This window comes from Pseudophryne corroboree, chromosome 5 (genome assembly GCF_028390025.1).
Source record: "Pseudophryne corroboree isolate aPseCor3 chromosome 5, aPseCor3.hap2, whole genome shotgun sequence".
Lineage (NCBI taxonomy): Eukaryota > Metazoa > Chordata > Amphibia > Anura > Myobatrachidae > Pseudophryne > Pseudophryne corroboree.
This window is the reverse complement of record NC_086448.1, coordinates 239,062,820-239,088,616: the sequence shown is the minus strand read 5'-3', so window position 1 is coordinate 239,088,616 and position 25,797 is coordinate 239,062,820. Positions and strand designations below refer to the sequence as shown.

At 49.1% G+C, this 25,797-nt stretch overlaps 1 protein-coding gene across 3 annotated transcripts in view; it reads left to right on the top strand.

Annotated features, from left to right (window-relative positions):
• Positions 1–25,797, top strand: part of SGO1 (shugoshin 1) — a 280,791-nt gene that overhangs the window by 127,231 nt on the left and 127,763 nt on the right. For all 3 annotated transcript variants that reach the window (XM_063922202.1, XM_063922203.1, XM_063922201.1), the window contains one exon: positions 15,663–15,730. In XM_063922202.1, coding sequence (XP_063778272.1) covers positions 15,663–15,730 — 68 coding nt within the window. The remainder of the gene's footprint in view (positions 1–15,662; positions 15,731–25,797) is intronic.

Sequence of the window (25,797 nt, the reverse complement as noted above, 5' to 3'; positions counted from 1 at the left end):
GCACAGAGGAAAAGGGATCTACTGTACTTATCTATATATCCCCCATACCATCATTTTCACGGTTATAGAGAACCACTACACATTGGATTTTCTCTCATTGCTTTTCCTCCCATGTCCCATATGCCGGAGAATAACCTGGTAAGTTAGGAACCCTCTGGAGTGAAGTTTTTCTTGAAGATCCTAAAGATACCTTTATAGGAGTCCACATACGTATGTTGAAGTAAGTAAAGGTGTGTACACACGGTAAGATATTTTCTTCCGATTCTGACTATATAGTCAGAATCGGAAGAAAAGATAGTGCAGATCGCAAGGTGACAGTCACCTTGCGATCCCGATCCGATGCGCGGCCCCGCGCTGTCGGCATCGGCAGAAAAAATAGGCTGTGCAGGCAAGTCAATCCTGGCTATCTCTATAGAAGAGATAGTCAGGATTGACATCGCACATAGCCAGCATCGCAAGCACACTCATTATGTGCTTGCGATACTGGCTAAGTGCCGACCCGGCCCCCTGTCGCACGGTGAGAATCGGATAAGTCCGAATCTCACCGTGTGTATGCACCCTAAGAAAGTGAGCATTCTGTGTTTATGACTGACACACTTTCCGGGTGGTCCCAGAACATCTTACAAAGACACTAAGGAGGGGAAATTCTATATCCCATAGTCCCTCTGTATGATTCCTGTTACATCTTAAGAAATTACCACACATTGGAAATTTTCTTTTGTTTTTCTTCCTCTATGTACTATCTTGTTGGAGAAAATTCCTGGAGACATCGATTACAGACTTTAAGATTTTTGGGAAACAAGCCGGTCTGAAGTATTCCATTAATCCAGTGTTGAAGCGCAATTTGTGTATAATTCTTGTATTGTGGTACTATTTGTCTTCCGGTTGATAACTCCGGAACATATACTTATTTGCAGCCTCTACACTTCCAGCGCAGGGAAGTATTGCTTATTTTTTTTCCTTCTTCAAGGTCTACTTGTCCTGATCCAGTCGGACAACATAACAGTGGTAGCGTACGTAAACCGCCAAGGTGGTACAAGGAGCAGGGTGGCAATGGCGGAGGCCACGAGTTCTCCGCTGGGCGGAACAGCACGTGAGCGCTCTGTCAGCAGTCTTTCTTCCGGGCGTGGACAACTGGGAAGCAGACTTCCTCAGCAGACACGATCTCCATCCAGGAAAGTGGGCCCTTCATCAAGAGGTATTTGCAGAAGTAACAAGAAATTGGGGAATTCCTCAAATAGACATGATGGTGTCTCGCCTCAACAAGAAGCTTCCGAAGTATAGTTCCACGTCGAGGGACCCCCAAGCCAGTACAGTGGACGCCCTGGTAACTCCGTGGGTGTTTCAGTCGATGTATGTGTTACCTCCACTTCCTCTCATTCCAAAGGTGTTGAGGATCATAAGACGAACAAGGGTTCAGGCAATACTCGTCGTTCCAGATTGGCCGAGGTGGGCCTGGTATCCGGATCTTCAGGAATTACTAGTGGAAGATCCCTGGCCGCTTCCACTAGGAGAGGACCTGTTACTGCAGGGGCCCTGCCTGTTTCTGGACTTACCGCGGCTGCGTTTGACGGCGTGGAAGGTGAACGCCAGATTTTAGCTCGGAAGGGTATTCCCGGGGGAAGTCATCCCCACTCTCCTTAAGGCTAGGAAGGAGGTCACAGCGAAACATTATCACCGTATTTGGAGAAAATATGTGTCGTGGTGTGAATCCAAAGCAGCTCCTGTGGAGGAGTTTCATTTGGGTCGTTTCCTCCATGTTTTGCAGGCAGGCGTGGATGCAGGCCTGAAATTGGGTTCCATCAAAGTGCAGATTTCGGCTTTATCTATTTTCTTTCAAAAAGAATTGGCCGTCCTTCCTGAGGTTCAGACTTTCGTGAAGGAAGTGTTGCATATCCATCCTCCGTTTGTGCCACCCGTGGCACCGTGGAATCTTGGAGTGGTGTTACAGTTTCTTATGCCTCACTGGTTTGAGCCTTTGCGTAAGGTTGAGTTGAAGTTTCTCACTTGGAAAGTGGTCATGCTTTTGGCTCTGGCGTCTGCCAGACGAGTGTCCGAGTTGGCGGCCTTGTCTCACAAGAGCCCATATTTGATCTGTCATTCGGATAGAGCGGAATTGAGGACTAGTCAACAATTTCTGCCGAAGGTGGTTCCTTCGTTTCACATAAACCAACCTATTGTGGTACCTGTGGCTACGGATGCTGTGGCGGTCCCAAGATCTCTTGATGTTGTAAGAGCTTTGAAAATTTATGTTGCCAGAACGGCTCTTACTAGAAAAACGGAGGCTCTGTTTGTCCTGTAAGCTTCCAACAAGATTGTAAATCCTGCTTCCAAGCAAACTATTGGTTCGATTCAGTAAGCTCATTCTTTGGCTGCGCTACCGTTGCTGAAGTCAGTGAAGGCCTATTCTACCAGAAAGGTTGGCTCATCTTGGGCGGCTGCCCGAGGGGTCTCGGAACTTCAACTTTGCAGAGCAGCTACGTGGTCGGGTTCAAACACTTTTGCTAAGTTCTATAAGTTTGATACCCTGGCTGATGAGGACCTCATGTTTGCTCAATCGGTGCTGCAGAGTCGTCCGCACTCTCCCGCCCGTTCTGAAGCTTTGGTATAGACCCCATGGTCCTTAGGACGTAAGAGAAAATAGGATTTTAATACCTACCGGTAAATCCTTTTCTCCTAGTCCGTAGAGGTTGCTGGGCGCCCATCCCAGTGCGGACTGTTCCTTGCAGTTGTATTGATACTGGTTACTTATGGTTACACGTGGTTTGTGTATCAGTTATGTTCAGCTTGTTGCTGCTGTTAGTTCATACTGTTATCTGGTTTCATTCTACTCCAGTTGTATGGTATGTTTGTGGTGTGGGCTGGTATGTTTATCGCCCTTAGTTAACAAAAATCCTTTCCTCGAAATGTCCGTCTCTCCTGGGCACAGTTCCTATAACTGAGGTCTGGGGGAGGGGCATAGAGGGAGGAGCCAGTTCACACCCAGTCAAAGTCTTTTTAGTGTGCCCAAGCTCCTGCGGATCCCGTCTATAACCCCATGGTCCTTTTGGAGTCCCCAGCATCCTCTACGGACTAGGAGAAAAGGATTTACCGGTAGATATTAAAATCCTATTTTTATGGTCGAGCAATTTATAATGACTAATCGAACAGGAAAAGAAGGAAATGTATAGTTATGTTTTTTTTCTATTTTATTTTATACAAAAATAAAATTGTAGTAAGTTTATCGAAATTCCAGACATGGGTGTATTTATCATGCCTCTTTCATAAAATTATGAAGGTGCTACAGTTTCTTTTCATAATTTTGTTTCACCCACTATGTACTGTATCAATAGTCCTGCAAAAGTAAGTAGCGCAGCAGATCAGTCTCTATAATTCTCAATGGGGACCTTAGTTTGATCTCCAAAAAGCATTGCTTTTCAGCTGCGATATTGAATGAAAATCATCATTGCAGTTTTTTAAAATTTGAATACATAGGCCCAGAATCTGATATGTGAATGGCATATTAATAGGGTTTTCTTGAATATAAGTTAACTCAGTCCTCACCCTCCCAAATAATGTTTGGTTGGGTCCCTTTTCTAATTGGAAATGTTGTGTCCAATCTTTTCTGCTAGCAGAAAATCAAATGAACTAAGGAACAGATTAATTTAGCCACAAGCGTTACCCTGTGTCTATAGTGCACTAAGCTATTCAATTAGTGCCCTCACCACAGCACGTTAAAACCTCGGAGGATGCAGTTAATGCGTATTTTTCATTGTTGCTTCAGAGGCTGTAAGGAATAAGCCACGTTAAATGCACCCTCTGGGACCTAACACGTCAGGTGACCCGTGGATACTGGGCCCTTAATGGCAGGTGTACTAGAATACACATGTATAAAGAATGGCTCCTAATACTGGTGCAGAGCTGATTTTGATGAAATATTAGAAATAAAATATAAAGCTGTTTCTTGCTAAAACTAGCAAAACACTATCATTCCAAATGAAGGCGTGCTTCAACAAATTTGAAACATCTATTTTTATATCCACACACACATGATGGGGGTAGGTGGCACTCTGCCCCCCTGGCTAGACTGCCACTGTTTGTACCCGTGATTATGCACTCTCATCTGCTTACATGAGGATTGTCGCACCCTGATTTCTCTGACGTCCTAGTGGATGCTGGGAACTTCGTAAGGACCATGGGGAATAGACGGGCTCCGCAGGAGACTGGGCACTCTAAAAGAAAGATTAGGTACTATCTGGTGTGCACTGGCTCCTCCCTCTATGCCCCTCCTCCAGACCTCAGTTAGAATCTGTGCCCGGCCAGAGCTGGGTGCTCCTAGTGGGCTCTCCTGAGCTTGCTAGAAAGAAAGTATTTAGGTTTTTTATTTTCAGTGAGATCTGCTGGCAACAGACTCACTGCTACGTGGGACTGAGGGGAGAGAAGCAAACCTACCTGCGTGCAGTTAGCTTGTGCTTCTTAGGCTACTGGACACCATTAGCTCCAGAGGGTTCGAACACAGGGCCTGACCTTGATCGTCCGTTCCCGGAGCCGCGCCGCAGTCCCCCTTGCAGAGCCAGAAGACAGAAGAAGGAGATGAAATCGGTGGCAGAAGACTCCGGTCTTCATTAAGGTAGCGCACAGCACTGCAGCTGTGCGCCATTGCTCCCACTGCACACCACACACTCCGGTCACTGTAGGGTGCAGGGCGCTGGGGGGGGGGGGCAGCAATAAGAATACCTTTTGGCAATATATACACATAATACAGTCTGGAAAACTGTATATGTGTAAAAAACCCCGCCATTAAGCTATACAAAACGCGGGAGAAGCCCGCCGCTGAGGGGGCGGGGCCTTCTTCCTCAGCACACCAGCGCCATTTTCTCTTCACAGCTCCGCTGGAAGGACGCTCCCCAGGCTCTCTCCTGCAGTATCCTGTACAAGAAGGGTAAAAAAGAGGGGGGGCACATAAATTTAGGCGCAAATAGGATGATAAGCAGCTATTGGGAAAAATCACTCATTATAGTGTAAATCCCTGTGTTATATAGCGCTGTGGTGTGTGCTGGCATTCTCTCTCTCTGTCTCCCCAAAGGACTTTGTGGGGTCCTGTCCTCAGTAAGAGCATTCCCTTTGTGTGTGCGGTGTGTCGGTACGGCTGTGTCGACATGTTTGATGAGGAGGGTTACGTGGAGGCGGAGCAAGGGCAGATAAGTGTGGTGTCGCCCCCGACGGGGCCGACACCGGATTGGATGGATATGTGGAAGGTCTTAACAGACAGTGTCAACTCCTTACATAAAAGGTTCGATGACGCAGCAGCCTTGGGACAGCCGGGATCTCAGCCCGCACCTGCCCAGGCGTCTCAGAGGCCATCAGGGGCTCATAAACGCCCGCTAGCTCAGATGGTAGACACAGATGTCGACACGGAGTCTGACTCCAGTGTAGATGAGGATGAGACAAATGCAGTCTACAAAAGCCATCCGATGCATGATTACTGCAATGAAAAATGTATTGCACATTTCTCTGACGTCCTAGTGGATGCTGGGAACTCCGTAAGGACCATAGGGAATAGCGGGCTCCGAAGGAGGCTGGGCACTCTAGAAAGATTTCAGACTACCTGGTGTGCACTGGCTCCTCCCACTATGACCCTCCTCCAAGCCTCAGTTATAATTCGTGCCCGGCCGAGGTTGGATGCACACTAGGGGCTCTCCTGAGCTCTTAGAAAGAATAGACTTAGGTTTTTTATTTTCAGTGAGACCTGCTGGCAACAGGCTCACTGCAGCGAGGGACTAAGGGGAGAAGAAGCGAACTCGCCTGCTTGCAGCCGGATTGGGCTTCTTAGGCTACTGGACACCATTAGCTCCAGAGGGATCGACCGCAGGCCCAGTCCTTGGTGTTCGGTCCCGGAGCCGCGCCGCCGTCCCCCTTACAGAGCCAGAAGCAAGAAGATGGTCCGGAAAATCGGCGGCATGAAGACTCTGTCTTCACCAAGGTAGCGCACAGCACTGCAGCTGTGCGCCATTGCTCCTCTCACACTTCACACTCCGGTCACTGAGGGTGCAGGGCGCTGGGGGGGGGTGCCCTGAGGCAGCAATAATAACACCTTGGCTGGCTAAAATACCTCAATATATAGCCCCAGAGGCTATATATGAGGTAAATACCCCTGCCAGAATTCCATAAAAAGCGGGAGAATAGGCCACGAAAAAGGGGCGGAGCCTATCTCCTCAGCACACTGGCGCCATTTTTCCCTCACAGCTCGGCTGGAAGGAAGCTCCCTGGCTCTTCCCTGCAATATACAGTAACAGTAAGAGGGAAAAGAGAGGGGGGGCATTCAATTTGGCAGTATATATACATATATTATATGAAAAGCAGCTATTAGGGACGTAACTCAGTTAGTCCCTGTATATATATATATAGCGCTCTGGTGTGTGCTGGCATACTCTCACTCTGTCCCCCCAAAGGGCTTTTTGTGGGTCCTGTCCTCTGTTGAGCATTCCCTGTGTGTGTGGGGTGTGTCGGTACGGCTGTGTCGACATGTTTGATGAGGATAATGAGGTGGAGGCGGAGCAGATGCATTTTGAAGGGACGTCACCCCCTGCGGGGCAGACACCCGAGTGGATGAACTTATGGAAAGAAATGAGTGCACGTATAGATTCTTTACATAAGAAATTTGACGACATGCCAAATGTGGGACAGCCGGGATCTCCGCTCGTGCCTGTCCAGGTGCCTCAGGGGTCGTCAGGGGCTCTAAAACGCCCGCTACCTCAGTTTGCAGACCCGGATGTCGACACGGATACTAATAACAGTGTCGACGACGATGAGTCAAACCTAATGCCTGTCAGGGCCATTCACTGCATGATTGAGGCAATGAAAGAGGTGTTAAACATTTCTGATTTACATCCAGGTACCACAAAAAAGGGTATTATGTTTGGGGAGAAAAAACTACCCGTAGTTTTTCCCCCATCAGATGAACTAAATGAAGTGTGTGAAGAAGCGTGGCTTTGCCCTGATAAAAAATTTGTAATTCCTAAGAAGGTACTAATGGCGTTCCCTTTCCCGCCAGAGGATTGGTCACGTTGGGAAATACCACCTAGGGTGGATAAAGCGCTCACACGTTTGGTGCCCTTAAGGAGCCTGCTGATAGAAAGCAGGAGGCAATCCTGAAGTCTGTATACACACACTCAGGCATTATACTTAGACCAGCTATTGCGTCAGCTTGGATGTGCAGTGCTGCCGCTGCATGGTCAGAAAAAATGTCAGAAAATATTGACACACTAGACAGAGACACTATTCTGCTAACGATTGACCATATAAAAGATTCAGTCTTATATATGAGAGATGCACAGAGGGAAATTTGCCGGCTGGCATCTAAAGTAAGTGCATTGTCTATCTCTGCTAGGAGATGCTTATGGACTCGTCAGTGGACGGGAGATGCAGATTCCAAGAGGCACATGAAAGTTTTGCCTTATAAAGGGGAGGAATTATTTGGGGATGGTCTCTCCGACCTAGTTTCCACAGCAACGTCTGGGAAGTCAGCATTTTTACCCCATGTTCCCTCACAGCCTAAGAAGGCGCCATTTTATCAGGTTCAGTCCTTTCGGACCCAGAAAAGCAAGCGTGGAAAAGGAGGGTCTTTTCTGTCTAGAGGCAGAGGTAGGGGAAAAAGGCTGCAACAGACAGCAGGTTCCCAGGAACAAAAGTCCTCCCCCGCTTCCTCTTCCAAGTCCGCCGCATGACGGTGGGGCTCCACAGGTGGAGCCAGGTACGGTGGGGGCCCGCCTCAGAAATTTCAGCGATCAGTGGGCTCGCTCACAGGTGGATCCCTGGATCCTTCAAGTAGTATCTCAGGGATACATGCTGGAATTCGAGGCGGCTCCACCCCACCGGTTCCTAAAATCTGCCTTGCCGATTGCTCCCTCAGACAGGGAGGCGGTGCTAGCGGCAATTCACAAGCTGTATTCCCAGCAGGTGATAATCAAGGTACCCCTACTTCAACAAGGCCGGGGTTACTATTCCACACTATTTGTGGTACCGAAGCCGGACGGTTCGGTGAGACCCATTTTAAATTTGAAGTCCTTGAACATGTACATAAAAAAATTCAAGTTCAAGATGGAATCGCTCAGGGCGGTTATTGCAAGCCTGGACGAGGGGGATTACATGGTTTCCCTGGACATCAAGGATGCTTACCTGCATGTCCCCATTTACCATCCTCACCAGGAGTACCTCAGATTTGTGGTACAGGATTGCCATTACCAATTCCAGACGCTGCCGTTTGGACTCTCCACGGCACCAAGGGTATTTACCAAGGTTATGGCGGAAATGATGATACTCCTTCGAAGAAAGGGAGTTTTAATTATCCCGTACTTGGACGATCTCCTAATAAAGGCACCGTCCAAAGAACAGTTGTTGGTGGGAGTAGCACTATCTCAGGAAGTGCTGAACCAGCACGGCTGGATTCTGAATATCCCAAAGTCACAGCTGGTCCCGACGACACGTCTACTGTTCCTGGGGATGATTCTGGACACAGTCCAGAAAAAAGTGTTTCTCCCGGAGGAGAAAACCAGGGAGTTGTCTTCTCTAGTCAGAGACCTCCTGAAACCAAAACAGGTATCGGTGCATCACTGCACGCGGGTCCTGGGAAAGATGGTAGCTTCTTACGAAGCAATTCCATTCAGCAGGTTCCATGCCAGAATCTTTCAGTGGGACCTGTTGGACAAGTGGTCCGGATCGCATCTTCAGATGCATCGCTTGATAACACTGTCTGCAAGAACCAGGGTGTCTCTTCTGTGGTGGCTGCAGAGTGCTCATCTTCTGGAGGGTCGCAGATTCTGCATTCAGGACTGGGTCCTGGTGACCACGGATGCCAGCCTGCGAGGCTGGGGGGCAGTCACACAGGGAAGAAACTTTCAAGGACTATGGACAAGTCAGGAGACTTCCCTTCACATAAATATTCTGGAACTAAGGGCCATCTACAATGCCCTAAGTCAAGCAAAATCCCTGCTCCTACACCAGCCGGTGCTGATCCAGTCAGACAACATCACGGCAGTCGCCCATGTGAATCGACAGGGCGGCACAAGAAGCAGGATGGCAATGACAGAAGCCACAAGAATTCTCCGATGGGCGGAAAATCATGTACTAGCACTGTCAGCAGTGTTCATTCCGGGAGTGGACAACTGGGAAGCAGACTTCCTCAGCAGACACGACCTCCACCCGGGAGAGTGGGGACTTCATCCAGAAGTCTTCCAAATGATTGTACATCAGTGGGGTCGTCCACAGGTGGACATGATGGCGTCCCGCCTAAACAAAAAACTAGAGAGGTATTGCGCCAGGTCAAGAGACCCTCAAGCGATAGCTGTGGACGCTCTGGTGACACCGTGGGTGTACCAGTCAGTTTATGTGTTCCCTCCGCTGCCTCTCATACCAAAGGTATTGAGAATAATAAGAAAGCGAGGAGTAAACACAATTCTCGTGGTTCCGGATTGGCCAAGAAGAACATGGTACCCGGAACTTCAAGAGATGATCTCAGAGGACCCGTGGCCTCTGCCGCTAAGACAAGACCTGCTACAGCAGGGGCCCTGTCTGTTCCAAGACTTACCGCGGCTGCGTTTGACGGCATGGCGGTTGAACGCCGGATCCTGAAAGAAAAGGGCATTCCGGAGGAAGTCATTCCTACGCTTATTAAAGCCAGGAAAGAGGTTACAGCAAATCATTATCACCGCATATGGCGGAAATATGTTGCATGGTGTGAGGCCGAAAAGGCCCCAACTGAGGAATTTAAACTAGGTCGATTTCTGCATTTCCTGCAAGCAGGAGTGAATATGGGCCTAAAACTGGGTTCCATTAAGGTACAGATCTCGGCTCTATCGATTTTCTTTCAGAAAGAACTAGCTTCAGTACCTGAAGTTCAGACATTTTGTAAAGGGAGTGCTGCATATTCAGCCCCCATATGTGCCTCCTGTGGCACCTTGGGATCTCAACGTGGTGTTGAGTTTCTTAAAATCACATTGGTTTGAACCACTAAAAACCGTGGATCTGAAATATCTCACGTGGAAGGTGGTCATGTTATTGGCCTTGGCTTCTGCCAGGCGAGTATCAGAATTGGCGGCTTTGTCTTATAAAAGCCCTTATCTGATTTTCCATATGGATAGGGCAGAATTGAGGACTCGTCCCCAGTTTCTCCCTAAGGTGGTGTCAGCGTTTCATTTGAACCAGCCTATTGTGGTGCCTGCGGCCACTAGGGACTTAGAGGACTCCAAGTTGTTAGACGTGGTCAGGGCCCTGAAAATATATGTTTCCAGGACGGCTGGAGTCAGAAAATCTGACTCGCTGTTTATCCTATATGCACCCAACAAGCTGGGTGCTCCTGCTTTTAAGCAGACTATTGCTCGTTGGATTTGTAGTACAATTCAACTTGCACATTCTGTGGCAGGCCTGCCACAACCAAAATCTGTCAATGCCCATTCCACAAGGAAGGTGGGCTCATCTTGGGCGGCTGCCCGAGGGGTCTCGGCTTTACAACTTTGCCGAGCTGCTACTTGGTCAGGGGCAAACACGTTTGCAAAATTCTATAAATTTGATACCCTGGCTGAGGAGGACCTGGAGTTCTCTCATTCGGTGTTGCAGAGTCATCCGCACTCTCCCGCCCGTTTGGGAGCTTTGGTATAATCCCCATGGTCCTTACGGAGTTCCCAGCATCCACTAGGACGTCAGAGAAAATAAGAATTTACTCACCGGTAATTCTATTTCTCGTAGTCCGTAGTGGATGCTGGGCGCCCATCCCAAGTGCGGTTTATCTGCAATACTGGTACATAGTTATTGTTAACTAAATCGGGTTATTGTTGAGCCATCTGTTGAGAGGCTCAGTTGTTTCATACTGTTAACTGGGTATAGTATCACGAGTTGTACGGTGTGATTGGTGTGGCTGGTATGAGTCTTACCCGGGATTCAAAATCCTTCCTTATTGTGTACGCTCGTCCGGGCACAGTATCCTAACTGAGGCTTGGAGGAGGGTCATAGTGGGAGGAGCCAGTGCACACCAGGTAGTCTGAAATCTTTCTAGAGTGCCCAGCCTCCTTCGGAGCCCGCTATTCCCTATGGTCCTTACGGAGTTCCCAGCATCCACTACGGACTACGAGAAATAGAATTACCGGTGAGTAAATTCTTATTTTCTGATGTTAACCCGGTTACTACCAAGAAGGGTATTATGTTTGGGGAGAAAAAGCAGCCAGTGACTTTTCCCCCATCTGATGAATGAAATGAATTGTGTGAGGAAGCGTGGAGTTCCCCCGATAAGAAACTAGTGATTTCTAAGAGGTTACTGATGGCGTACCCTTTCCCGCCAACGGACAGGTTACGTTGGGAAACATCCCCTAGGGTGGACAAGGCGCTCACACGCTTATCAAAAAAGGTGGCACTGCCGTCTCAGGATACGGCCACCCTAAAGGAGCCTGCGGATAGAAAGCAGGAAACTATCCTGAAGTCTGTATACACACACTCAGGTACTATACTGAGACCTGCTATTGCTTCAGCATGGATGTGTAGTGCTGCAGCCGCATGGTCTGATTCCCTGTCAGACAACATTGATTCCCTCGACAGGGATACTATTTTGCTAACCATAGAACATATAAAAGACGTCGTCTTAAATATGCGGGATGCACAGAGGGACATTTGCCTGCTGGCATCTAGAATTAATGCAATGTCCATTTCTGCCAGGAGAGTATTATGGACTCGGCAGTGGACAGGTGATGCTGATTCTAAAAGACACATGGAGGTTTTGCCTTATAAGGGTGAGGAATTGTTTGGGGACGGTCTCTCGGACCTCGTATCCACGGCAACAGCCGGGAAGTCAACTTTTTTACCTCCGGTTCCCTCACAGCCTAAGAAAGCACCGTATTATCATGTACAGTCCTTTCGGCCTCAGAAAGGCAAGCGGATCAGAGGTGCATCCTTTCTGCCCAGAGGCAGGGGTAGAGGAAAGAAGCTGCACCAGGCAGCCAGTTCCCAGGAACAAAAATCCTCCCCCGCTTCCTCTAAGTCCACCGCATGACGCTGGGGCTCCACAGGCGGAGCCGGGTGCCGTGGGGGAGCGTCTCCGAAACTTCAGCAACCAGTGGGTTCGCTCACAAGTGGATCTCTGGGCTGTACAAATTGTATCTCAGGGATACAAGCTGGAGTTCGAGGCGACTCCCCCTCGCCGTTACCTCAAATCAGCCTTGCTAGCTGCTCCCAGGGAAAGGGAGGTAGTACTGGCGGCAATTCACAAGCTGTACCTCCAGCAGGTGATAATCAAGGTTCCCCTCCTTCAACAGGGACGGGGTTACTATTCCACAATGTTTGTGGTACCGAAACCAGACGGTTCGGTGAGACCCATTCTGATTTTAAAATCCTTGAACACTTATATAAGGAAGTTCAAGTTCAAAATGGAATCACTCAGGGCGGTTATTGCAAGCCTGGAAGAGGGGTTTTTTATGGTGTTGATGGACATCAAGGATGCTTACTTGCATGTCCCCATTTACCCACCTCACCAGGAGTACCTCAGGTTTGTGGTACAGGATTGTCATTACCAATTCCAGACGTTGCCGTTTGGTCTGTCCACGGCACCGAGAGTATTTACCAAGGTAATGGCCAAAATGATGATACTCCTTCGGAAGAAGGGAGTTATAATTATCCCGTACTTGGACGATCTCCTTATAAAGGCGAGGTCCAGAGAGCAGTTGTTAGTCAGCGTAGCACTCTCTCGGGAAGTGTTGCAACAGCACGGCTGGATTCTGAATATCCCAAAGTCGCAGCTGATTCCTGCGACGCGTCTGCTTTTCCTGGGCATGATTCTGGACACAGAACAGAAGAAGGTGTTTCTCCCGGTGGAGAAGGCCCAGGAATTGTCCTCTCTGGTCAGGGACCTCCTGAAACCAAAACAGGTGTCGGTGCATCACTGCACGCGAGTCCTGGGAAAGATGGTGGCTTCTTACGAAGTAATTCCCTTCGGCAGGTTCCATGCAAGGATCTTTCAGTGGGATCTGTTAGACAAATGGTCCGGATCGCATCTTCAGATGCATCGGTTGATCACCCTGTCCCCAAGGGCCAGGGTGTCTCTGCTGTGGTGGCTGCAGAGTGCTCATCTTCTCGAGGGCCGCAGATTCGGCATACAGGACTGGGTCCTGGTGACCACAGATGCAAGCCTCCGAGGATGGGGGGCAGTCACTCAGGGAAGGAACTTCCAAGGACAGTGGTCAAGTCAGGAGACTTCACTACACATAAATATACTGGAACTAAGGGCCATTTACAACGCCCTGAGTCAAGCAGAGCCCCTGCTTCAAAACCAACCAGTGCTGATTCAATCAGACAACATCACGGCGGTCGCCCATGTAAACCACCAGGGCGGCACAAGAAGCAGGATGGCGATGGCAGAAGCCACAAGGATTCTCCGATGGGCGGAGAATCACATGCTAGCACTGTCAGCAGTGTTCATTCCGGGAGTGGACAACTGGGAAGCAGATTTCCTCAGCAGGCACGACCTCCACCCGGGAGAGTGGGGACTTCATCCAGAAGTCTTCACGCAGATTGTAAACCGTTGGGAACGGCCACAGGTGGACATGATGGCGCCCCGCCTCAACAAAAAGCTAAAAAAATATTGCGCCAGATCACGGGACCCTCAGGCGATAGCTGTGGACGCACTAGTGACACCGTGGGTGTACCAGTCGGTTTATGTGTTCCCTCCTCTTCCTCTCATACCCAAGGTACTGAGGATAGTAAGAAAGAGAGGAGTAAGAACTATACTCCTCGTTCCGGATTGGCCAAGAAGAACTTGGTACCCAGAACTACAAGAAATGATCTCAGAGGACCCATGGCCTCTGCCTCTCAGACAGGACCTGTTACAGCAGGGGCCCTGTCTGTTCCAAGACTTACCGCGGCTGCGTTTGACGGCATGGCGGTTGAACGCCGGATCCTAACGGAAAAGGGCATTCCAGATGAAGTGATTCCTACGCTGATAAAAGCTAGGAAGGATGTGACAGCAAATCATTATCACCGCATATGGCGGAAATATGTTGCCTGGTGTGAGGCCAGGAAGGCCCCGACAGAGGAATTCCAGCTGGGGCGATTTCTGCACTTCCTACAGTCAGGTGTGACTATGGGCCTAAAATTAGGGTCCATAAAGGTCCAGATTTCGGCCCTATCTATTTTCTTTCAAAAAGAACTGGCTTCACTGCCTGAAGTTCAGACGTTTGTTAAGGGAGTGCTGCATATTCAGCCCCCTTTTGTGCCTCCAGTGGCACCTTGGGATCTTAACGTGGTATTGGATTTCCTGAAATCCCACTGGTTTGAGCCACTTAAGCCCGTGGAGCTAAAATATCTCACGTGGAAAGTGGTCATGCTATTGGCCTTAGCTTCGGCTAGGCGTGTGTCAGAATTGGCGGCTTTGTCATGTAAAAGCCCTTATCTGATCTTCCATATGGACAGGGCAGAATTGAGGACTCGTCCCCAATTTCTCCCTAAGGTGTTATCAGCGTTTCATTTGAACCAACCTATTGTGGTGCCTGCGGCTACTCGGGACTTGGAGGACTCCAAGTTACTGGATGTAGTCAGGGCTTTGAAAATCTATTTAGCCAGGACGGCTGGAGTCAGGAAAACTGACTCGCTGTTTATCCTGCATGCACCCAACAAGCTGGGTGCTCCTGCTTCAAAGCAAACTATTGCGCGCTGGATCTGTAACACGATTCAGCAAGCTCATTCTGCGGCAGGGTTACCGCATCCTAAATCGGTAAAAGCCCATTCCACAAGGAAGGTGGGCTCTTCTTGGGCGGCTGCCCGAGGGGCCTCGGCTTTACAGCTTTGCCGAGCTGCTACTTGGTCGGGTTCAAACACATTTGCTAAGTTCTACAAGTTTGATACCCTGGCTGAGGAGGACCTTGCCTTTGCTCATTCGGTGCTGCAGAGTCATCCGCACTCTCCCGCCCGTTTGGGAGCTTTGGTATAATCCCCATGGTCCTTACGGAGTTCCCAGCATCCACTAGGACGTCAGAGAAAATAAGAATTTACTCACCGGTAATTCTATTTCTCGTAGTCCGTAGTGGATGCTCGGCGCTCGTCCCAAGTGCGGACTCTCTGCAATACATGTATATAGTTATTGCTTAACTGAAGGGTTATTGTTATGAGCCATCTGTTACTGAGGCTCAGTTGTTGTTCATACTGTTAACTGGGTATAGTATCACGAGTTGTACGGTGTGATTGGTGTGGCTGGTATGAGTCTTACCCTGGATTCCAAATCCTTTCCTTGTGTCAGCTCTTCCGGGCACAGTTTCCTTAACTGAGGTCTGGAGGAGGGGCATAGAGGGAGGAGCCAGTGCACACCAGATAGTACCTAATCTTTCTTTTAGAGTGCCCAGTCTCTTGCGGAGCCCGTCTATTCCCCATGGTCCTTACGGAGTTCCCAGCATCCACTACGGACTACGAGAAATAGAATTACCGGTGAGTAAATTCTTATTTTTCTGTGACGACCCGGCAACCAACTGCATGCTCCTGGGTGTGGCCGCTGAACGATATCACGCTTTATATTCTGTTGGGACGGGTGTTTATTACATCGGTCTTCCCCAGTTGGGCATGATCCAGATAATTGGGATATGTACCCAGCCTAACACATTAACTATTTACTCCACTGTTTAGTTCATAACTTTTTTCCTTCTCTTTCTCACCAGAACTCAACAAGTACTCCATCTACCGTGGAGGAGAAGTGCTCGCCACCTGCTGGGACTGCTAACAGTTTGTGAGTTTTGGCAATTAATAATCACTCTGAAGGCTAAGGGGTATTATGTTCAGACCAGAACTGTAGGTATTTGAAGTAAGGGTTTAATCATTGCAGAGGTCTCTTTCCTATTTGCATAGTTATTCTTGCTAAAATGGGGGACATCACCTTATAAAGGGACTACAGTGTCACAGTAGATGTGGTCCTTCTGTGGAGATGTAGATAAGGTTGCATATAATGACAAACTGCTAGTGGTTGTTTTACGAAGAATTCTAAGAAGTAAACATTAATGTTTTGCTCATAGCAGCCAATCAGATTTGACCTCTCCTTTATTAAGTACATTCTAGAAAATGATGGCTAGAATTTGGTTGCTAGGGAAAACCCCTGTTTCTCTAACGTCCTAGTGGATGCTGGGGACTCCGTAAGGACCATGGGGAATAGACAGGCTCCGCAGGAGACAGGACACTCTAAGAAAAGAATTAGGACTACTGGTGTGCACTGGCTCCTCCCTCTATACCCCTCCTCCAGACCTCAGTTAGAATCTGTGCCAGGACTGAGCTGGGTGTATTTTAGTGAGCTCTCCTGAGCTTGCTAATAAGAAAGTATTTTGTTAGGTTTTTTATTTTCAGAGAGCTTCTGCTGGCAACAGACTCTCTGCTACGTGGGACTGAGGGGAGAGAAGCAAACCTACTAACTGCGGATAGGTTGCGCTTCTTAGGCTACTGGACACCATTAGCTCCAGAGGGATCGAACACAGGAACTCACCCTTGGTCGTCCATTCCCGGAGCCGCGCCGCCGTCCCCCTCGCAGAGCCAGAAGACAGAAGCCGGCGAGTGAAACAAGAAGACATCAAAATCGGCGGCAGAAGACTCCTGTCTTCATATGAGGTAGCGCACAGCACTTCAGCTGTGCGCCATTGCTCCCACACTAACCCACACACTCCGGTCACTGTAGGGCGCAGGGGGGGGCGCCCTGGGCAGCAATTTAGTACCTCCTGGCAAAATAGAGCATATATACAGCTGGGCACTGTATATATGCATGAGCCCCCGCCATTATTTTTCACAAAATCGCGGGACAGAAGCCCGCCGCTGAGGGGGCGGGGCTTCTTCCTCAGCACTCACCAGCGCCATTTTCTCTCCACAGCTCCGCTGAGAGGAAGCTCCCCAGGCTCTCCCCTGCAGAATCACGGTAGAAAGAGGGTGAAAAGAGAAAGGGGGCACATAAATTTAGCGCAAATTGCATACAGCAGCTACTGGGTAAACACTAAGTTACTGTTTAATTCCTGGGTTATATAGCGCTGGGGTGTGTGCTGGCATACTCTCTCTGTCTCTCCAAAAGGCCTTGTGGGGGTTCTGTCCTCAAATAGAGCATCCCCTGTGTGTGTGGTGTCGGTACGATTGTGTCGACATGTTTGACGAGGAAGGCTATGTGGAAGCAGAGCAGGTGCAGTTGAATGTGGTGTCTCCGCCGACGGCGCCGACACCTGATTGGATGGGATATGGGGAAGGTGTTAAATGATAATGTAAACTCCTTGCATAAAAGGTTGGATAAAGCTGAAGCCTTGGGACAGTCCGGGTCTCAACCCATGCCTGATCCTACAGCGCAGAGGCCGTCGGGGTCTCAGAAGCGCCCACTATCCCAGATTGTTGACACAGATATCGACACGGATTCTGACTCCAGTGTCGATGGCGATGATGCAAAATTGCAGCCTAAAATGGCTAAAGCCATCCGCTACATGATTATAGCAATGAAGGATGTATTGCACATTTCAGAGGTAAACCCTGTCCCTGACAAGAGGGTTTATATGTTTGGGGGAAAAAGGCAAGAAGTGACTTTCCCCCCTTCACATGAGTTAAATGAGTTATGTGAAAAAGCTTGGGATTCTCCTGATAGGAAAGTGCAGATTACCAAACGGTTGCTTATGGCGTATCCTTTCCCGCCAACGGACAGGATACGCTGGGATTCCTCCCCTAGAGTAGACAAAGCTTTGACACGCTTATCTAAGAAGGTGGCCCTGCCGTCACAGGATACGGCTTCCCTAAAGGATCCTGCGGATAGGAAGCAGGAAGGTATCCTGAAGTCTGTTTATACTCATTCAGGTGCCATGCTGAGGCCGGCAATTGCGTCGGCCTGGATGTGTAGTGCTGTAGCGGATGGACAGATAATCTGTCTGAGGAACTGGATACCTTGGACAAGGATACTATTTTACTGACCCTGGGGCATATAAAGGACGCTGTCCTATATATGAGGGATGCCCAGAGGGACATTTGCCTACTGGGCTCTAGAATAAATGCAATGTCGATTTCTGCCAGAAGGGTCCTGTGGACTCTGCAATGGACAGGTGATGCCGACTCAAAAAAGCACATGGAGGTTTTACCTTATAAGGGTGAGGAATTGTTTGGGGACGGTCTCTCGGACCTAGTTTCCACAGCTACGGCTGGGAAGTCAAATTTTTTGCCATATATTCCCTCACAGCCTAAGAAAGCACCGTATTACCAAATGCAGTCCTTTCGATCACAAAAAGGCAAGAAAGTCAGAGGTGCGTCCTTTCTTGCCAGAGGCAGGGGTAGAGGAAAGAAGCTGCACAATACAGCTAGTTCCCAGGAACAGAAGTCCTCCCCGGCTTCCACTAAAGCCACCGCATGACGCTGGGGCTCCACAGGTGGAGCTGGGAGCGGTGGGGGCGCGTCTCCGAAATTTCAGCCACCAGTGGGTTCGCTCACAGGTGGATCCCTGGGCTATACAGATTGTGTCTCAGGGATACAAGCTGGAATTCGAAGTGATTCCCCCTCACCGCTTCCTCAAATCGGCCCTGCCAGCTTCCCCCATAGAAAGGGAGGTAGTGTTAGCGGCAATTCACAAATTATATCTCCAGCAGGTGGTGGTAAAGGTTCCCCTCCTTCAACAGGGAAGGGGTTACTATTCCACAATGTTTGTGGTACCGAAACCTGACGGTTCGGTCAGACCCATATTGAATTTAAAATCCCTGAACATTTACCTGAAAAGGTTCAAGTTCAAGATGGAATCGCTCAGGGCGGTAATTGCAAGCCTGGAAGAGGGGGATTTTATGGTGTCTTTGGACATAATGGATGCTTACCTGCATGTCCCCATTTATCTACCTCATCAGGAGTACCTCCGATTTGTGGTACAGGACTGCCATTACCAATTCCAGACGTTGCCGTTTGGTCTGTCCACAGCACCGAGAATATTTACCAAGGTAATGGCGGAAATGATGGTGCTCCTACGAAAGCAAGGAGTCACAATTATCCCATACTTGGACGATCTCCTCATAAAGGCGAGGTCCAGAGAGCAGTTGCTGATCAGCGTAGCACACTCTCAGGAAGTGTTGCAACAGCACGGCTGGATTCTGAATATTCCAAAGTCGCAGCTGATTCCTACGATGCGTCTGCCCTTCCTGGGCATGATTCTGGACACGGACCAGAAGAGGGTGTTTCTCCCGGCGGAGAAGGCTCAGGAGCTCGTGACTCTGGTCAGAGACCTCTTAAAACCAAAACAGGTGTCGGTGCATCAATGCACGCGAGTCCTGGGAAAGATGGTGGCGTCATACGAAGCCATTCCCTTCGGCAGGTTCCATGCGAGGAACTTTCAGTGGGACCTCTTGGACAAGTGGTCCGGATCGCATCTTCAGATGCATCGGCTGATCACCCTATCCACCAGGGCCAGGGTGTCTCTTCTGTGGTGGCTGCAGAGTGCTCACCTTCTCGAGGACCGCAGGTTCGGCATACAGGACTGGGTCCTGGTGACCACGGATGCAAGCCTCCGATGATGGGGGGCAGTCACTCAGGGAAGAAACTTCCAAGGGCTGTGGTCAAGTCAGGAGACTTGTCTGCACATCAATATCCTGGAACTAAGGGCCATATACAACGCTCTGAGTCAAGCGGAGCCTCTGCTTCGCAACCAACTGGTGCTGATTCAGTCAGACAACATCACCGCAGTGGCTCATGTAAACCGCCAGGGCGGCACAAGAAGCAGGGTGGCGATGGCAGAAGCCACCAGAATTCTTCGTTGGGCGGAGAGTCGCGTGCAAGCACTGTCAGCAGTGTTCATTCCGGGAGTGGAAAACTGGGAAGCAGACTTCCTCAGCAGGCACGACCTCCACCCGGGAGAGTGGGGACTTCATCAAGAAGTCTTCACACAGATTACAAATCGATGGGAACTGCCACAGGTGGACATGATGGCATCCCGCCTCAACAAAAAGCTACAAAGGTATTGCGCCAGGTCAAGAGACCCTCAGGCGATAGCTGTGGACGCACTAGTAACACCGTGGGTGTTCCAGTCGGTCTATGTTTCCTCCTCTTCCTCTCATACCCAAGGTGCTGAGAATCGTAAGAAAAAGAGGAGTGAGAACAATACTCATTGTTCCGGATTGGCCAAGAAGGACTTGGTACCCGGAACTGCAAGAAATGCTCACAGAGGACCCATGGCCTCTGTCTCTCAGACAGGATCTCTTGCAACAAGGGCCCTGTCTGTTCCAAGTCTTACCGCGGCTGCGTTTGACGGCATGGCGGTTGAACGCCGGATCCTAGCGGAAAAAGGCATTCCGGATGAAGTTATTCCTACGCTGATAAAGGCTAGGAAGGACGTGACAGCAAAACATTATCACCGTATATGGCGAAAATATGTTGCTTGGTGTGAGGCCAGGAATGCCCCTACAGAGGAATTCCAGCTGGGCCGGTTCCTGCACTTCCTACAGTCAGGAGTGACTATGGGCTTAAAATTAGGGTCCATAAAGGTCCAGATTTCGGCCCTATCCATTTTCTTTCAAAAGGAACTGGCTTCACTTCCTGAGGTTCAGACATTTGTAAAGGGAGTGCTGCATATTCAGCCCCCTTTTGTGCCGCCAGTGGCACCTTGGGATCTTAACGTGGTGTTGAGTTTCCTGAAATTTCACTGGTTTGAGCCGCTTAAGACCGTGGAGCTAAAGTATCTCACGTGGAAAGTGGTCATGCTATTGGCCTTAGCTTCGGCTAGGCGTGTGTCAGAATTGGCGGCTTTGTCATGTAAAAGCCCCTATCTGGTTTTCCATATGGACAGGGCAGAATTACGGACTCGTCCGCAATTTCTGCCGAAGGTGGTGTCATCTTTTCATTTGAACCAACCTATTGTGGTGCCTGCGGCTACTCGTGACTTGGAGGATTCCAAGTTGCTAGATGTAGTCAGGGCTTTGAAGATTTATGTAACCAGAACGGCTGGAGTCAGGAAAACTGATTCGCTGTTTATCCTGTATGCATCCAACAAGCTGGGTGCTCCTGCTTCAAAGCAAACTATTGCTCGCTGGATCTGTAACACGATTCAGCAAGCTCATTCTGCGGCTGGATTACCGCATCCAAAATCAGTGAAAGCCCATTCCACAAGGAAGGTGGGCTCTTCTTGGGCGGCTGCCCGAGGTGTCTCGGCATTACAGCTTTGCCGAGCAGCTACTTGATCGGGTTCAAACACTTTTGCAAAATTCTACAAGTTTTATACCCTGGCTGAGGAGGACCTTGTGTTTGCCCATTCAGTGCTGCAGAGTCATCCGCACTCTCCCGCCCGTTTGGGAGCTTTGGTATAATCCCCATGGTCCTTACGGAGTCCCCAGCATCCACTAGGACGTTAGAGAAAATAAGATTTTACTCACCGGTAAATCTATTTCTCGTAGTCCGTAGTGGATGCTGGGCGCCCGTCCCAAGTGCGGACTTCTTCTGCAATACTTGTATATAGTTATTGCTTAAATAAGGGTTATGTTATGTTGGCATCCGTTTGTTTGATGCTCTGTTGTTGTTCATACTGTTGACTGGGTATGTTATCACAAGTTATACGGTGTGATTGGTGTGGCTGGTATGAGTCTTACCCTGGATTCCAAAATCCTTTCCTTGTAATGTCAGCTCTTCCGTGCACAGTTTCCTTAACTGAGGTCTGGAGGAGGGGCATAGAGGGAGGAGCCAGTGCACACCAGTATCCTAATTCTTTCTTAGAGTGCCCTGTCTCCTGCGGAGCCCGTCTATTCCCCATGGTCCTTACGGAGTCCCCAGCATCCACTACGGACTACGAGAAATAGATTTACCGGTGAGTAAAATCTTATTTTTGTTTTTTCCTTTTTAAACATGTAAGTAAATCTACCTCTTGGTGTCTTAAGGCTAAAGGTGCATACACACGGAGAGATTCTGGCTGAGCGATTTTCCTTGAACTGGCAGTAGGAGATTTTGATTAACTTTACCAGCGATTTTGACTGTGTACAAGAGATTATGGCTATGGGAGATTAAATAGGGGGATGAGTGGGGGAGTGTCATATATAGGATGATTTTACAGGGTGGCTGTATTAGGTTGATTGTACAGGGTGGGAGAGTGTCGCTCTCTGTGCACATAGGGAGTTTTGATAGGGTGGGGAGTGTCGCTAAAATAGGGTGGTATTACACAGTGGGGGAGTGTCAGTATTGTAGTAATAGCATCAGCCATTATAACTCTGTACATGATATGTTCTGTGGCTAGTTCTAGTTAGGTTTACCTATTGGAATGCTTCACATTGCTAGTGCGCTTTTCTTTGTTTGGCAAGCCAGAACAAAGAGCTTTTCGTTGCTCCCCCCTCCAGTCCCGCCATGGGAACACTCTGCTCCCTGGCTCCCCCCTTCCGTCGCGGTAACACTCTGAGCCCAGCTCGCCCCTCTTGCTGCAGTAATACTCAGCGGCTGGCTGCCCCCTCCCAACACAAGAACACTCGGTGATTGATTGCAGTGGAGCGCGTCCTGGGGACCCACCCAGTTTGGCAATGTGGGTCTCCAGTCCAAAAAACTGGGTAAAATACGCACTATGGCACGTTTTAGCAATCCCTGACTATGTCATGGTTTCCTTTAGACTGGTCCTGTGCTGTTTAAAGAAATATCTTCTTTAAAAAAGTTACAATATAAATCACCCATACTGAATTGGAAAAAAATACACGACAATTTGTTGCTTTTGAAAAACTTTATAAAATTAGAAAATATCACAGTATACAGCTAATTCTGGGCAGGCTTCATTGACTATACCATGAGAATGATATCCCAATAGAACATTAGAAGAATCGGGCATAACACTCACAACAGTACAGTAGACGCTAACACAGTACTGCAAACATGCACTGGGTGAAGAAGAAAAAGTGCACATTTCCGAATAGTCTCTTGAAACAGCACAAGGAGTGAACTCATCACAACGACCAAAAGTCCGGGACAATAAGGTCATAAAACTAACGCTTCTGAACTATTGACCTCCGTACAGTTCACTTGGAGCAACAGTGTAGGAAAAGAATAGACCTTTTTACACTTACATAAAACCCGGACTGAAAAACTAAATTATAAACTAAAAAAAAACGAGGGTCTCCCAGGACAGAGGCCTGTGAAGGCGGCATGTCTGAGTACATGCCACTGGATGACGTGTTGGGCTGAGGGGAGGGGCTGTTCTGTGTGGGTCCCGCTGGAAAATAAGACATCTGATGAGGAGGGTTTCCCAGCGCATACTGCATGGGATGGTGATGTGGGAAGGTGGATGGGGGATAATTTTGTAGATGGCGCCTGCCAGGTGCCATCTCGCACTAATCGACCAGTGTCCGGTCGATGGCGCGTTTGGCAGCATCAAGTACCAGGCGCTTGTGGATACTCTCTTGATCCTCGGTCATCTGCTTCATCGCCGCCGTGATGAAATTGACAAAGGTTTGTTCATAATCCTGTGGCCTATTCAGAACCTCCTCAGCGTGCGTTAAAAAAAAAAAAAAAACTGGTGCAAGCTGGAGGCGGCAGAGGTGACCCTCCAGGATGTCCTCTGTTGTTTGGGAGGACGTGGTTGAGGGGGATCAGTACTAAATGCCGCCGGTCGGAATCCCGGCGGTCGAAATACCGACGCCGGAATCCCGACCACACAATCCCGACAGGGGTGGCGAGCGGAACGCAGCCCCTTGCGGGCTCGCTTCGCTCGCCACGCTGCGGGCACGGTGCCTCGCTACGCTCGGCACACTATTGTATTCTCCCTCTATGGGTGTCGTGGACACCCACGGAGGGAGAATATGTCGGGATTGTGGCGGTCGGGATTCCGGCGTCGGTATTTCGACCGCCGGGATTCCGTCCGGCGGCATCCTGACCGCATCCCGGTTGAGGTGCTGCAGATTCCTCAGACTCGACAACCTCTACAGATTCCGGAGTCGACTGCTCCACCTCCAGCTCCTGGGTAAGATCCCGCAAAAGAATTGGAAAACAGCAAATTAATTCCAAGTTAAAATGTTGTGGATACAATACAAATGTGTGTGTACTTACCAGATCCAGACTCTCCTGGGACTCCTCTTCCACGAGGATTGGAGATTCTGGATTCAGACTTCCCAGTGACCTTGTCCGCGGCACCTGCTCCAAAGTGAACTTGAAGAGGTCGCAGTACCACAGCGTCTGCTTATAGACCTCATCTGTCCCTGCTCCGGATCGCTGTGATTCTTCCACCTTCTTGTGCTTTTTTACGAAGACTGCTTGGAAATTAGCAATCTTCAACCAAGCAATGTCCCTAGAACTGTTTTGGCCTCTACTGTACTCGATCAACTGTTGAAAGGCCCGATTCTTCTTCGTCCTGTTGGAATAGTCCTCGCTCTTCATTCTCCACAGGCACTCATTCTCGTGATATATTTCAATGAAGCCTGCCCAGAATTGGCGGTACACCTCACTAGCCATGTCTGTGTAAAAAAAACAAAAAAACAGAACAAAAAAAAAAAAATTTTAAACAGTGGCTGTTAAATATGCACATTGCATTCTACACATTATACGTTATACACATTGCACCAGGCAGGGCACATAATAGACCTCACCTTTAGGGTGTAGTGTACAGTACTGTAGTGTAAGTGTAGACACTTAAATCTTCTGCAGCAGGGTACATTGGTTTCCACAGGTAAACATCAGGTGTAGAGATGGATCTTGATCCAGGCACCAACAGGCTAAAGCTTTAGACTGTCCCATGATGCATTGTGGGGCCGCCTCTATAACCCCGCCTCCAGGCACTGTGGGCTCCGTTTTGAGTTGGTGCCTGCAGAAGCAGGTCACTTAACGGGGGTGCTGCACTGGGCAGCCCTGTAAAAGCTTTTAGTAGACTTCAAGGGCCGCAGCACTTACATGTCAGGGTGACGTTCTGTGCTGCGGCTTCGTCGCCTCCCCAGTGGCACTGCATACTCCCGTCGGCTCTGTTCCTGGGTACTTGCGGTGGAGACGCTCCGGCTCTAGGCACACAGTCGCAGACACTCTCCTGGTTCGCGTGGCTGCTACTGAAGGGTGGAGGTAAGAGGGTCCTGCAGGCGGGACCCACCATTAAATCTTGTTCCGGTCGTAGTCTAAGGAGACTGACTGCGACACTGGCGTGGACACTGTAACAGTGCAGGGACCCCACTATATCCACCAGGGCATAGGAGTACAGGTCGGATATATAAATATCCACTTTATTAAGACTCCAGGTGGTGAGGACCAGCATAGGGGAGAAGGCGCTTGACCTGTAAACCCTCCCCCAGCTCTGGGCGCCATCTACTGCTGGTGTTTCGCCCTGGATCTGCCGCTCAGTCTCCCTAACTCCCTGACTGAGACACTGGGCGCCATCTTCTAGGACTAGCTGCGACTGGTCTCCGGGACTGCAGGGCAAGGTCTCCTCTCTCTAAATCCGCTTGTACATCAGCGCCATGATTTTACAGATACTTAAGTATTCTACATGTGAATAATAAGACTGAATTAGTTAAGAACAAGTGCACCTGTGACAAAATATATTGTACGAGTATTCTGGTATATACATCTGGTCTAGGTCTGTCTGTCTGTCACTAGTCCAGTGCAGTTTATGGTCTTGATAAAATAATTATCTGCATTGTCACTGTACCTGTGTTTGCTGTGTAGATTTCACTTTCAGTGTATCCCAGCTATATCGATCACTGTACCCTGGGACTAGGTGTGTCAGGGTCTTAATCTCGTATATAGTGCTGCACAGTATTTACCGTTAAGTGTACTCAGTAACTTCATACCGGATTTATTCGCTGGTGTTGTGTACTGTGTACGCAGTCAACTGACTCTAAACTTCCTACAAGCCCACGGGTGGCTCTTCAACTG